Source organism: Narcine bancroftii, chromosome 1, assembly GCF_036971445.1.
Source record: "Narcine bancroftii isolate sNarBan1 chromosome 1, sNarBan1.hap1, whole genome shotgun sequence".
Classification (NCBI taxonomy): Eukaryota; Metazoa; Chordata; class Chondrichthyes; order Torpediniformes; family Narcinidae; genus Narcine; species Narcine bancroftii.
This window is the reverse complement of record NC_091469.1, coordinates 42339483-42355212: the sequence shown is the minus strand read 5'-3', so window position 1 is coordinate 42355212 and position 15730 is coordinate 42339483. Positions and strand designations below refer to the sequence as shown.

Sequence of the window (15730 nt, the reverse complement as noted above, 5' to 3'; positions counted from 1 at the left end):
GTCTTGTTTGAAGGTCTTAAATTTTAATGTCAGAAATAATACAAAGTGCTTTTAAACATAATTTCTTCAGGCCTCTTTGAACTTACAATTCTTTCGACATGTCATCCTTCTGAGAGATTCTTCAAACAGAAGTGACCACCTTCTGGACACAAATGAGAAGTCGACTTACTTAATTAAAAACCAATTATGTTGTATCTCCTGTGAATAGGATAATACAAGTCCTGTCTTTCCAGGAAGACAATTTTTTCTTCTTCTTCAGTTTTTTCTTAACAGTCACGGATATTTTTCCACGATGAGGCTGCACTCATTATTTTCAAAAGAGCAGCCGGAAAAGTGGTTTCCCTTTTGAAATCTACTTATTTTCTGTATTCCCTTTTTATTTGGAGTAACACATAACAGCACCAATTCTGGTAACTGTAATTCAAACCTGTCTTTCACAAGGTTCCAACTTATGTGTGTACATCACACAGGGTCTTAACTTCTGAAAACTGATCCAAAAATGTCTGAATTTGATAATATAGTTCTCTAAATCATGTGACATTACATCATCAAGGAGGTCAGTCCCAATTCTTGGAAACAATATGACCATATAATGAATCCTTAACAGTTTTGTTTCACTTCTGCAAAACTTCTTGTCTGACCTCTCCTCTGTTCAAGAGGTTTAATCGCTTTTAAATACACAGCTGGTACTTGAGTTTTAATTTAGAACATTTCAGTTCCATTATTGGTCTGCTTTCCAAATGCGTCGATTCCAAGAATTAACTCTCTTATCTGAGTACAATGGTTCTCTGCAAATTTGCTGTGACCTGTGTGTGTAACCCTGTAACCATCTCACAAATAACCCAAGACATATTTATAAGAAATACAGCTTAACATTAATCTAAATATTAACATTAACACAGATCCATTACACTCATGAGAAGTATATGGAAGCCAGGAATGAGCTGAAGAAAGTACTTAGAAGAGCTCAAAGGGGGCATGAGAAGGCCTTGGCCTATAGGATTAAGGAGAATCCCAAGGCGTTCACAAGTGTATGTGAAGAACAGAAGGATGACGAGAAAGGATAAAAAAGGCAATGGGCCTGGAGGCAGATGAAGTTGGGGAGGTCTGAAATGAATATTTTGTGTCAGTATTCACAAGAGAAAAGGACCTTGATCATGGAGAGGTTGAAATTGAACATGACTATATGTTGGACAATGTGGAGATTAAGGAGGCGAAGTGTTCGATCTTCTTTAAAAACATCAAGATTGTATTATCCTATTCACAGACACGATATGCCCCAGGCTGCTGTGAGAAGTGAGAGAAGAGATAGCTGAGGCAGTAGCTATGATCTTTGAATCCTCTTTGGTTGCAGGGGAGCTGCTGAAGAATTTGAGAATGGCAAATGTTGTTTAAAAAAAGGTAATAGGAAGAATCCTGGGAATTATGGACCAATGAATCTTATGACAGTGGTGTGTAAACTAATGGAGAGGATGGGTCAGTAAATTTGTGGATGACATGAAGTTTGGAGAAGTTGTGGATGGAGCTAAAGGTTGTAGAAAGTTACAAGAGGATATAGACAGAATGCAGAGTTGGTCAAAAAAGTTGCAGATGGAGTTCAATCCAGATAAGTGTGGGGGGATACATTTTGGAAGGATGAACCAGAAAGCTGATTACAGGGTTAAAGGTCAGTTGCTTAAGAGTGTAGATGAACAGAGGGATCTTAGGGTTCAAATCCATACATCTCCCAAGGTCGGCACACAGGTTCATAGGATAGTTAATAAGTCATGGGATGCTGGTGAGCAACCTCTGGTGAGACCACACTTAGAATATTGTGTTCAGCTCTGGTCACCTCATTATAGGAAGGATGTGGAGGCTATGGAGAGGGTGTGGAGGAGATTTACCAGGATGTTGTCTGGATTGGAAAAAAAGTCTTATGAGCCAAGGTTAGCAGAGCTGGGCTTTTCTCCTTGGAGTGTATAAGGATGAGAGGAGAATTGATAGAGGTCTATAAGATTATGTGAGGCATAGATAGGGTGGACAGTCAGCACCTGTTTCCTAAGGTAGGATCAGCAAACACAAGAGGACAGTATGTACAAAATTAAGAGAGATAAGTTTAGGGGAGATATCAGGAGGAAGTGATTTTTCTTTTTACACACAGAGAGTTGTGGGTGCCTGGAATGCCTTGCTGGGGAAGGTGATGGAGGCTGAAACATTGGGAGAATTAAGAGATTCTTAGACAGACACATGGATGAAAGAAAAATAGAGGGCTATGGAGTAGGGAGAGTTTAGAACTTTTTTAAGGAATGAATACATGGGTTGACACAACATCGAGAGCCAAAGGGCCTGTACTGTTCTGTATTGTTCTATGTAGCATGGACCATTGACACTGCAGACAATTTGAGGATTTTGCAAAGATTGATTTCATATATTTGATCACCTGAACAGTAGACATGTTAGGAAGCAGTACAATCTCCGGATAGTTCGATAGATAATCAATAACCAGCAAGTAATTATTTCCATCCATGTGGAATAGATCAGTCCCAACTTTCTGGCATGGTTCTGCTGGTACGTCAATTATTATTGAGTTCATTTCTCTGCTTTGCATGATGTCTCAAACAGGTCTCACAGCTTGAGACCATCCTGTCTATGTCAGCATTTTTCCCTGGCCAATAACCAGCTGTTCTGACCCTCCTACTCCTGGTACCATCAGATGATGCTTTTATTGTAATTAAGAAACTTGGGTTCTTCTAAAACAACTATACTTTATTAGCTAAAGAACCCGCGGCCATGTGGAGGCATCTACCTTGAATCCAACAGAGCAGCTACAAACTGGTCTCCGACTCTCTCTAGTGGTCAGGGAGATCACTAGCACTCGATCATTACAGGTACATGTAACAATGAACTTGAAAGTGACTCATCCAAACACAAGCTGGTAAATCTGCATAAAGCTATCTCGAATCATTCTAACTTCCCACATTTTTTTTGAAAAAAAGTTAAAAAATAACTGAATGACCGCAATTTATTTCTACATTAGTAGCATGGTTCACTAAACTCACACACAGCCAAGAAGTTGTGTGACCAGAAAACTTGAATCAGAAAATGAGCTGAAATATTGGCTTGGAATTTACATGCAAATCCTTGAGCCAAGTTATAAATCTTACTCACCACACATTCCCCTCTTACACAGATGCTGTAAGGATCTTTATAGGAACAGCGAGTACCATCATGAACCAACTGTTTCATATAGACGACTCCTCCCATTTCTTTGGATTGACAATACAGATGGCATCTCTTTATTGCTAAAATGAATCAGTATGATTAGATCACTTTCAGTGCATCCTTTTTGAAATGACTTTTGGCAAATGCAAAGATTGTGACTTAACTTACAGTCAGGATGTTCATATGGAAGCCAATGGTGTTTGGTGTTCTGATATTCAAAGTAGGAATTCCTTTTTTGACATTGCTGTGCTCGGAAATCCTCATAATGGCGTGGACAATCTTCTTTGCTGCACAGTTGATACTCATAGTTTATACCAGGACAATCCTGACCACCATTGGCAGGCCTGATCACAATAATGAAATAAATAATATTTATAATTTTTATATATTTATAATAAAATAAATAATGAAATAATAAAAGGTTGACAGATCAATGAATCTTAATGCAATTCACTTTTAGCTGGAATATTTCCCAAAAATCTTATATTATCATTGTGTGTAATTGGGAATTTTGCATCTGCTATTCATTGACTAACCCAATTAAAAGTTTATCCACAAGATTATGTGTAATTAAATCTAATCAGTATATAAAGCAGAATTTTGTCTACTTTCAATAAAGCAGCAACACAATTAAAATTTAATCCTACATAATCTTATTATAAGTATATTACAAATATACCGACCTTAAAAGCTTTTGAATGCCATGTAATTCTTTTTAGTCAAACTTATCCCACCCAGTCTCTTTGGACTTCCAAAAATAAGAACCAGTTCATTTCTGAATATTAAGGAAATCGAGCAATTTGATAATGATGCAGTAAAGTTGCACTGAGGCAGAAATTCAACCATTTTACTGGTTCAAGGAGGGGGTGATAACCATGATCTCTTGGAGCAAAGGCATGCACGTTTTGAAGTTTTCTTTTGCTGCCAAAATGTAGCATTGGGTCTCAACACAGCTAAGAGTGGAAGGAGGAAACAAAAACTGCAGCAACTCTCTGAAAATAAACAAAAAGTCATTTATCCAGAAAAAAATGCAATGAATGGAGGATCATCATCCGAAAATTACAAGTAGAAAACAAATCTATAACTGATGTAGAATATGATTGCCCAGGTGAACTTTCCAATCATCTCCACAATTATTGAGAATAGCACTGCCACTGCACCTTACCTTTAACAAAACATCTAGTATTGCTGACACCACTTACGCTGGGTTATTACACTGGCGTGTTCTAAATCGAACACCTGATCCACAGGTGCGAGAACAGGACCCGAGTTTGCTCCATGATCCCCAGTTTCCATCTTGCTTTAACTGCTGTGAAGTCTTCCACAAACAGTGACCCTGGTAGCACCACTGTGAGATCAAATCAAACATTTTCAATAATTGATACTGTACTAGTCAAGAAAACAAATCATGAATTCAAGAGTGTAGTAATTATACATCATGTGTTCTGCTGGCCATGCATCACTGCATTCTCAAATCATTTACTATAGTAGTTCTTCACTGCACTTGTGCACCAGACTCTGCATTTGCGTGTAGTCAGAGCATGTCTGCATTCACTATACCAGTGTGTTCATGCTCTAAAGTTTGATTTTTACATATATTTATTTTTATTGATCATGGTTCTGTATTTATACACCTGCTAGCCCTTGAAGTCTGCAGGTCTTCATTTATTTAGAGGTCTCCATGCTGAATTATATTTCCTTTTCCTATTTTCTTAGAAACCATTTAGCCCATTGAGGACATGCTGTTTATCAGAACACCCCCTTCTGTACCCCATTCCTTCCCTACTAATTTCTCTGTAAAAATGTTTCCTTCCACATGCCCATCTCCTCCCACTCTCTACCTCCGATTCTCCTACCCACAGCAGGAGTTGGCAATAAACAACTAGCAGAACTTTGAGATCAGGTAAATGGTGTTTAATTTGGGAAAGGCTCATTATGATGGGATAAGGCAGGAACTAGGGAGAGTAAATTGGGAACAGATGTTCTCTGGGAAAAGTACAGACATAATGTGGAGGATGTTCAGGAATCACTTGCCTTGGTTCTGGATAGGTTTGTCCCTCAGAGACAGGGAAAAGATGGTAGGAAAAGTGAATTGTGGTTGAGATAACCAGTGAGGCAGCTAGTTAAGAGGAAGAAGGAAACATATATTAGATTTAGGAAGCAAAAAACAGGAAGGGCTCATGAGAATTATATTGTAGCCATGAGGGAACTTAAGAAAGGACTTAGGAAAGTTTGAGGGGGCATAAGAAGGCCTTGGCAAGTCGGATTAAGAACCCCAAGGCATTCCATGCGTATGTGAAGAACAGAAAGACGATCTCGGGAGCATTACTGAAAGTGGAGGAGCGTGGGACTTAAGAGAGTTGGGAGTGTCAGGAGCCAGCTTGAGGGGAGTGCCTTTAAAAAGTGATTGAGGGCAAATTAAGGGATAAACAGAAGGGTGATTTGTGGGAGGAGTAATTAAGATAAGGGGCAGTGACAAATAAAAAGAGGGGTAGCTCAAGAGGAGAACAACTAGTGTGTGGGTAGCTCAGAGAGAAGAACAACTAGTGTGTGGGTAGCTCAGAGAGGAGAACAACTAGTGTGTGGGTAGTTCAGGATAGGAGTGGGATTTGAGACTTTGAGCCAAAGGCTTCGGTGAGCTTGATTCTAGTGAGCTAAGATCTTTGAATTTAAATTTTGAAGTGTTAATGAAGACAGCAGCTAGGGTAGTGGAATGCTCTAAGTGCAGCTTGTGGGAAATCTGGGACAGCACAATTGTCCCTGATGACTACACCTGCAAGAGGTGCATCCAGCTGCAACTCCTGGGAGACCGAGTTAGGGAGCTGGAGCCAGAGCTGGATGAACTCCAGATCATTATAAATGAATGAGATGAAGAAGTGGATGGATAGATCAGTAAGTATGCAAATTATATGAAGGTTAGAGGACTTGTGGAGAGTGTTAAAGGTTGTCGTAGGTTACAAAGGGATATAGGCGCAAAATGTAGAATTGAGCAGAAAAGTGGCAGATAGGTTTAATCCAGATAAGCGTCAGGTAATGAAAAATCAAACCAGAAGGTGAGTACGTGGTTAATAGTAGGAAACATAACAATGTGGATGAACAGAGCTTGGGCTCGTAATCCATGCATCTCTCAATAATGCTGTGCAGATTGATAGGATAGTTAAGAAGGTCTATTGGGATGCCTGACCTCATTAGTCGGGGGATTGAGTTCAAGAGTTGAGAAGTCATGTTGCAGCTCTACAAATCATTGGTGAGACCACACTTAGAGTATTGTGTTAATTTCTGGTCACCTCATTATAGGAAGGATGTGGAAGCTATGGAGAGGGTGCAGAGGAGATTTACCAGGTTGTTGCTTAGATTGGAAAATGTCTTATGGGGGCATAGTTAGCAGAGTTAAGGCTTTTTCTTTGGAGTGAAGAAGGATGAGAGAAGACTCAATAGAGGTCTACAAGATTCTGAGAGGCACAAAGAAGGTGGAAGCCAGTGCCTTTTTCCCCAGGGTGGGAGTAGCAAACACCAGAGAACATCTGCACCAAGTGAAGGAAGGAAAGTTTAGGTGATACATCAGGGGTAAGTTGTTTTTTTTTTTAAACACCGAGAATTGTGGATGCCTGGAGTGCCTTGCCAAAGGCAGTGGTGGATGCTGAAACATTAGGAACATTTAAGAGACTCTTAGACACATGGATGAAAGAAAAATAGAGGGTTATCAGGTAGAAAGGGTTTACTTTTTTAGGTAGGAGTATATAGGTGGGCACAATATCGTAGGCCGAAGGGCCTGTACTGCTTAGTTGAGTTCTATGTTTTACCTTGGAGGAAACCAGAGAGAAACCTATGTGATCACAAAAAGAGCATTTAAATTCTACCCTCAGTTAACATGCAGAAAGGAGCTAAAATGTCAAATACCTGACCACACAGCTGGCTTTTATATTTTCAAAGACAGTTAGTAGACATGATTGGCCACCAGGAAAAGAAAAACCCCGACACAATGAAATATAACAGGGGAAATGAGAATGCAGTGAGCAATTGGTTTCAGGTCCTTGTGTAATGGTTCAAACAAGGTAAATCCTATAGGTGCATTGCTGTATCATGCACCACTGGACTGGATTATCATAGAATCATGGAGATATAGAGCAGGAACTGAGGCTCTTCAGCCTAACAAGTCCATGCAACTGCCAATCGCATTTATTCTAAAGCTACATTAATCCCATTGTTTAAAAATTCTTCCAAATAATGTATCAACCCACAAGTCTTTGGGATGTGGGAGATAACGAGCACTCAGGAGAAACCCACATTGTTAGAGGTATCAATAAGGTGGACAGGCAGCACCTTTTTCCCAGAACAGTTATAGCAAACACCAGAGGACATCTGTGCAAAGTGATGGGAGGAAAGTTTAGGGGAGGCATCAGGGTTAAGTTTTTTTTTACACCGAGAGTTGTGGATTACTAGAATATCTTGCCAGGGGTGGTGGTGGAGGCTGAAACATGAAGGGCTCTTAAGAGACTTTTAGACAGGTACATGGATGAAAGAAAAATAGAGGGTTACGAGGTAGGAAGGTTTTAGTTTTTTTTTGTTAGGAATACAAGGTCGGCACAACAGAGGGCCAAAGGGCCTGTATTGAGCTGTAGTGTTGTTTGTTCGATGCCACAGGGAGAACATGCAAACTCTCCACGGACGGCACCAGGGATCAGGATCGAGCCCGGGTTTCCGGCACTATGTGGCGGCAGCTCTCCTTACTCCGTCACTGTGCCATTCATTTTCTTTTTGTATTTGCCTATGGCCATCCATTTTGTAGAGAATAACAGGTCTCACCATCTTCATGGGTCAGCTCCCCTCTGATCTCTACATCTGTGCAATGTCACATAGAATTCACGAAGAGCTTGAGGTCATTGCTGAGTCCAGGGACAGAGCACAAATCCCTATGATGAGGGCCAATGCAATTTGCACCTATCCCAGCCCACCCAGATTATACAACTGATGGCTGGTATAGATGTAATCTGATTCTTTAAATTAGATCATTAACATTGATTGAAAAGGCAAATTCAGGTAAGCTGTTTGGATACATCAATTAATATCTATATTGTTGACTTTAGTGTTTTGAAGAGATCGAATTGCCATTGCTAAAATGGCAATAACATTTGTGGGAACCTATAATAAATTTCTAAATTAACTTGACCTCTAATTCTGAATGACAAATTAGTTATATAGAACATAGAACTTTACAGTGCAGTACAGGCCCTTCAGCCCACAATATTGTGCTGACCTGTGTAAACTTACTCCACAACAATCTAATTTCCCCTTCCTCACATTCATGACCCTCTATTTTTTCCATACATCCATGTGCTTACTGTTTTGAATGCTGCTATTGTGCCACAATCTACCACAACCCACACCAATGCATTCCAGGCACCCACCATTCTCTGTGTCAAAATACTTATCTCTGACATCTCCCCTAAACTTTCTTCCACTCACCTTAAATAAATGTCCTCTGGTATTTGCTATTGTTGCCCAGGGGAAAAGATGCTGGATATCCACCATATCTAAACCCCTCATAATCTTGTAGACCTCTATTTTGTCACCTCATCCTTCATCGCTCCAAGAGAAAAGCCCTAGCTCTGTTAACATTGCTACATACGGCCCGTTCTCCAATCTAGGCAACATTCTGGTAAATCTCCTCTGCACTCTCTCCAAAGCATCTACACCAGTGGTTCTCAATCTTTTTCCACTCACATACCACTTTAAGTATTCCTTATGCCATAGGTGCTCTGGGAGCTGTCTGTAAGGAGTTTGTAAGGGTAGACGGCGGCGGCCCCGATACGGGCAGGAGCAAGGGGGAGGCGGCGGCCCCAGTCCGGGCACAGGGAGAGCAGCGGCGGCCCCGGCCCCGGTCCGGGCGAAGGGTAGACGGCGGCGGCCCCGATACGGGCAGGAGCAAGGGGGAGGCGGCGGCCCCAGTCCGGGCACAGGGAGAGCAGCGGCGGCCCCGGCCCCGGTCCGGGCGAAGGGTAGACGGTGGCGGCCCCGATACGGGCAGGAGCAAGGGGGAGGCGGCGGCCCCAGTCCGGGCACAGGGAGAGCAGCGGCGGCCCCGGCCCCGGTCCGGGCGAAGGGTAGACGGCGGCGGCCCCGATACGGGCAGGAGCAAGGGGGAGACGGCGGCCCCGGCCTCGGTCGAGTGAGGCAGACGGAGGCCCCGGTCCGGACAGGGAGTGGGAGGCGGCGGCCCCAGTCCAGGCACAGGGAGAGCAGCAGCGGCCCCGGCCCCGGTCCGGGCGAAGGGTAGACGGCGGCGGCCCCGATCGGGGCAGGAGCAAGGGGGAGACGGCGGCCCCGGCCTCGGTCGAGTGAGGCAGACGGAGGCCCCGGTCCGGGCAGTATGGACCGACCTAGGAGGGGAGGCAGGCCCCTCCAGCCCGGGTAAGAAACCTGCATAGGAGAAGGCCACTCCGATATAAAACCTACGACCCAAGGACCTCGCTGCCACGTCCCAGCTTGCTTGGCCACGGCACACGAACCATGGGTGTAAAGGGTGGGGCCAGTACTGCGCGCACTGCACTCCACCTAAAAGCTCCTTTGCGCAGGCCCGAGGACAGGTCCACGTCCTCCCCCTCCACGTCCTCCCCCTCCACGTCCTCCCCCTCCACGTCCTCCCCCTCCACGTCCTCCCCCTCCACGTCCTCCCCCTCCACGTCCTCCCCCTCAAAAGATGCTCACAAACTCAAGCTAGCATGCTGGAACATCAGAACCATGCTAGATAAGACTGACAGCCATCGACCTGAACGTCGGTCTGCCCTCATTGCACATGAACTCCTCAGACTTGACATCGACATAGCCGCTCTCAGTGAAGTCCGCCTGGCAGATGTAGGCAGCTTCCAAGAACGCGGCGCGGGCTACACACTCTACTGGTCTGGCAAGCCTTCGGATGAACGACGCCTATCTGGTGTAGGCTTCATGGTCAAGAGCTTCATTGCCTCCAAACTCGAAAACCTTCCGACAGGCCTCTCGGACCGAATCATGTCCATGCGACTCCCACTTCAAAACAAGCGTCACATCACCCTCATCAGTGTCTATGCTCCAACCCTCCAGGCGGAACCAGCAGAAAAGAACAAGTTCTACACCGACCTGCGCAACCTCATCCAACGTACCCCTACAGCCGACAAGGTTGTCATCCTGGGCGACTTCAACGCTCGTGTCGGCAAAGACTCAGAAACCTGGCCAGGAATCCTGGGCAAGCATGGCGTCGGCAAGTGCAACGACAATGGGCGCCTCCTGTTGGAGCTCTGCGCAGAACAGCGGCTTGTCATTACAAACACCCTTTTTCAGCAGAGGGACAGCCTTAAGACCACCTGGATGCATCCCCGATCCAAACACTGGCACCTCCTGGACTACATCCTGGTGCGAGAAAGTGACAAACAAGATGTGCTCCACACCAGGGTCATGCCTAGCGCGGAATGCCACACTGACCACCGGCTGGTTCGCTGCAAGCTCAACCTTCACTTCAAGCCAATGCCCAGGAACAATAAAGCCCCCAGAAAGAGGTTCAATGTTGGAAAACTGCAGTCAGACGAAGCGAGAGGAAACTTCCAGGCAAACCTCAAAGCAAAGCTCGACGTTGCAACCCGCCTCACGGACCCGTCCCCTGAAACCCTCTGGGATCAGTTGAAGACTACCATACTGCAATCCACTGAAGAGGTACTGGGCTTCTCCTCCAGGAAAAACAAGGACTGGTTTGACGAAAACAGCCAGGAAATCCAGGAGCTGCTGGCAAAGAAGCGAGCTGCCCACCAGGCTCACCTTACAAAGCCGTCCTGTCCAGAGAAGAAACAAGCCTTCCGTCGCGCATGCAGCCATCTTCAGCGCAAACTCCGGGAGATCCAAAATGAGTGGTGGACTAGCCTCGCCAAACGAACACAGCTCAGCGCGGACATTGGCGACTTCAGGGGTTTCTACGAGGCTCTAAAGGCTGTGTACGGCCCCTCACCCCAAGTCCAAAGCCCGCTGCGCAGCTCAGACGGCAAAGTCCTCCTCAGCGACAAGATCTCCATCCTCAACCGATGGTCAGAACACTTCCAATCTCTTTTCAGTACCAACCGCTCAGTCCAAGATTCCGCCCTGCTCCAGCTCCCTCAACAGCCCCTAAGGCTAGAGCTGGATGAGGTTCCCACCCTGGATGAGACATATAAGGCAATCGAACAACTGAAAAGTGGCAAAGCAGCAGGTATGGATGGAATCCCCCCAGAAGTCTGGAAGGCTGGCGGCAAAACTCTGCATGCCAAACTGCATGAGTTTTTCAAGCTTTGTTGGGACCAAGGTAAACTGCCTCAGGATCTTCGTGATGCCACCATCATCACCCTGTACAAAAACAAAGGCGAGAAATCAGACTGCTCAAACTACAGGGGAATCACGTTGCTCTCCATTGCAGGCAAAATCTTCGCTAGGATTCTACTAAATAGAATAATACCTAGTGTCGCCGAGAATATTCTCCCAGAATCACAGTGCGGCTTTCGCGCAAACAGAGGAACCACTGACATGGTCTTTGCCCTCAGACAGCTCCAAGAAAAGTGCAGAGAACAAAACAAAGGACTCTACATCACCTTTGTTGACCTCACCAAAGCCTTCGACACCGTGAGCAGGAAAGGGCTTTGGCAAATACTAGAGCGCATCGGATGTCCCCCAAAGTTCCTCAACATGATTATCCAACTGCACGAAAACCAACAAGGTCGGGTCAGATACAGCAATGAGCTCTCTGAACCCTTCTCCATTAACAATGGCGTGAAGCAAGGCTGTGTTCTCGCACCAACCCTCTTTTCAATCTTCTTCAGCATGATGCTGAACCAAGCCATGAAAGACCCCAACAATGAAGACGCTGTTTACATCCGGTACCGCACGGATGGCAGTCTCTTCAATCTGAGGCGCCTGCAAGCTCACACCAAGACACAAGAGAAACTTGTCCGTGAACTACTCTTTGCAGATGATGCCGCTTTAGTTGCCCATTCAGAGCCAGCTCTTCAGCGCTTGACGTCCTGCTTTGCGGAAACTGCCAAAATGTTTGGCCTGGAAGTCAGCCTGAAGAAAACTGAGGTCCTCCATCAGCCAGCTCCCCACCATGACTACCAGCCCCCCCACATCTCCATCGGGCACACAAAACTCAAAACGGTCAACCAGTTTACCTATCTCGGCTGCACCATTTCATCAGATGCAAGGATCGACAATGAGATAGACAACAGACTCGCCAAGGCAAATAGCGCCTTTGGAAGACTACACAAAAGAGTCTGGAAAAACAACCAACTGAAAAACCTCACAAAGATAAGCGTATACAGAGCCGTTGTCATACCCACACTCCTGTTCGGCTCCGAATCATGGGTCCTCTACCGGCACCACCTACGGCTCCTAGAACGCTTCCACCAGCGTTGTCTCCGCTCCATCCTCAACATCCATTGGAGCGCTCACACCCCTAACGTCGAGGTACTCGAGATGGCAGAGGTCGACAGCATCGAGTCCACGCTGCTGAGGATCCAGCTGCGCTGGATGGGTCACGTCTCCAGAATGGAGGACCATCGCCTTCCCAAGATCGTATTATATGGCGAGCTCTCCACTGGCCACCGTGACAGAGGTGCACCAAAGAAAAGGTACAAGGACTGCCTAAAGAAATCTCTTGGTGCCTGCCACATTGACCACCGCCAGTGGGCTGATAACGCCTCAAACCGTGCATCTTGGCGCCTCACAGTTTGGCGGGCAGCAGCCTCCTTTGAAGAAGACCGCAGAGCCCACCTCACTGACAAAAGGCAAAGGAGGAAAAACCCAACACCCAACCCCAACCAACCAATTTTCCCTTGCAACCGCTGCAATCGTGTCTGCCTGTCCCGCATCGGACTGGTCAGCCACAAACGAGCCTGCAGCTGACGTGGACTTTTTACCCCCTCCATAAATCTTCGTCCGCGAAGCCAAGCCAAAGAGAAAAGAAAGAGGTGCTCTGGGATTAGTAAGGGATTGCTTAAGGTGGTATGAGGGTAGAAAGAAAAAGCTTGAAAGCCACTGTTTTAATCGTACCTAATTGACTCGTTATGTGCATGGTTTCATAACTCCAAAGGAAATGGGCCAATGACAATTTTTCTCTAGCAAAGTATTTCAGTAACAATTGGGTCTAGAGCAGTGGTTCTCAACCCCTTCCCACTCACATACCACCTTAAGCAATCCCTTACTAATCACAGAGCACCAATGGCATAGGGATTACTTAAAGTGGTATGTGAGTGGAAAGAAAAAAGTTGAAAACCACTGAACTGCATCCTTCCTGTAATGAAGCAAGGATATATGAAGACTAATTAGATATTTATGACAGATTTTGTTGAGGATGTTCAGCAAATGTCGAGAGGACATCTGATATAGTTGAGTGCAACTTCATGTCAGTGAGATGTTCACTGTTTACTGCACAGTATTTTTTTTGTGAATCACTGATTATTAGACCAACAGAAAAAAATACTTAGTTTCCCTAATTACCTTAACTTTGTTGTCCAGGCAGACAAGAATTAAGTCTGAAAAGTTTAATTTTCTCCAAATCAGATAAAGGGTATCCGAAAGCTACTTCACCTTCCCAGGAGCACATTCGGTTCCATCCAAGGGAGGGCCTTTCTTTGTCTTGCAGAAGAATGGGTTGTCAGGGTGGCTGCACCATAACTGCTTACATGGATCAAAGGTGCGAAACTGTAACACAGAAAAATGAAATTCAACAATTAGCTGAATAATGTTTATGGTTTGAAGGCTCCAACTTAAAATTTATTTGGCTTTCACATGTTAAAAATAAAATGATAAATATATCGGGCTACTTTGTAAATTCATCGTCCCAAATTCATGAAATAGCAATATGAATTACAGGATGCAAACAACAGGCACAATTAAGCCCAACCAGGTTCTTCACTGAGACCAGAGTTAAAATGGACTTTAACATTGTAAGATTGGCACCAGGATGCTGATTTTGTGACATGCGTTCTCATATAGCTGAATTCTACTTTGAATTCAATTGTTATTGTCACATATCCATGATCATCCCCAACACCAGGGCCTCGCAAAGCTCTGTACTCAGTTATTTTATTACACTTCTGTACACAATACTGCATGGCCAAACACTGTTCCCATCTATAAATTCATGATGGCACCACTGTCATTGGCAGGATCTCTAACAAAGACAAGCTAGAATATAGAAGGAAGGTGGGGCCAAGATAACATTTCACTCAATGTCAACAAGACCAAGCAGCTGGTATAGATATCAGAAAAAGAGGTGGGTCTCGTGCCTCAGTTTGCACAAAGATGCTGAGGTGGAGATAATAGCAGCTTTAAATTCCTAGGAGAAAACATCTCCAGAGACATTGATCCATCCATGTTGACACAATGGTCAAGAAAGCTCGTGGGCATCACTGTGTGATATATGTACAGCACTGCCCAAGACTAAAAAAGGTTGTGAATGGGACTCAGTCGATCACAAAAACAGCCCTTGCCTCCATCCAAACTTCTTGTTGCCTTGAAAAAGTAGTCAACATATTGAAGGATTCATCCCACCCAGTCACATTCTCTTCAACCTCTCCTGTTGGGAAGATAATTCACAAATGTGCCATCATGCACCATCAAATTCAAAGATAGTTTCTTACCTGCTGTCATCAATTTCTTGGATGATCCTCACAATAGAGAAATTATATTGCCTTTGCTCTGTGCCATCTGACTTCTCTCTCCAACTCTGTACTTGTACTATGTATGTCTATCTGGGTTGCTCTCAAAAAAACTATCACAGTACCTGACACACGTGACAATAAACTTGAACTTGAGATACAGTACAGACAATTTTTGTTTTCTATGTTATGCAGGAAAATCAACACATCCTTTATGTACAGCAGGAAGTACAATAATAAAACGAGGGGCAGGGTGTAATGTTAGTGTGTCCAGTGTGTCAAAGGGTGCAGGGTATAGTGTCACAAAGCCAAAGCACAGACTGTAGAGAAAAATACAGTTAAAACAATTTCAAGGTGGTCATGGTCCTGGAGTTAGTGCCCTAAGGGTGCCATGGCAGTAGTGCAAAGCTATTACTGCACCAGCAACCCATGTTCAAATTCGGCAGTGTCTGTAAGGAGCTGGTATGTTCTCCCCGTGTTTGCGTGGGTTTCCTCCAGGTGTTCCGGTTTCCTCCCATCCTCCAAACCTATGGGGGTTGTAGGATAATTGGGGTATTTGGGCGGTATGGGCTCATGGGCGAATGGTGAATTTTGATTGTGCAAGTGTTAGGTCTGCTTTGTTCATGGAATGAGTGAGTCAAACACCAAACTGAGTCGAAATCAAGGTTCTTTGTTCTTTATTGCCGGATTGTAACACTTGCAACTAACAGTGTTAGTTGGAGAAGGCGCATTCTGTCGTTATCAGCAAGTGGTGTTTTTTTATACCTCAGGATACATACTTAGTAAATTATCATACCATGACATTGTCCAATGAATAAACTGTTGCTACCCTTCTCTGTTAGTCTGCTGCACATCATTCTTGTTAGTGCAAAGCT

General features: G+C 44.6%; 1 protein-coding gene across 2 annotated transcripts in view; it reads right to left on the bottom strand.

The window, feature by feature from the left end:
• The window catches only part of LOC138757481 (A disintegrin and metalloproteinase with thrombospondin motifs 3-like), a 262759-nt gene that overhangs the window by 48165 nt on the left and 198864 nt on the right, over positions 1–15730 (bottom strand). For both annotated transcript variants that reach the window (XM_069924904.1, XM_069924894.1), the window contains exons 11-14: positions 13783–13896; positions 4404–4549; positions 3370–3545; positions 3148–3281 (exon numbers count right to left, since the gene is read on the bottom strand). In XM_069924904.1, the coding sequence (XP_069781005.1) occupies positions 3148–3281; positions 3370–3545; positions 4404–4549; positions 13783–13896 (570 nt within the window). The remainder of the gene's footprint in view (positions 1–3147; positions 3282–3369; positions 3546–4403; positions 4550–13782; positions 13897–15730) is intronic.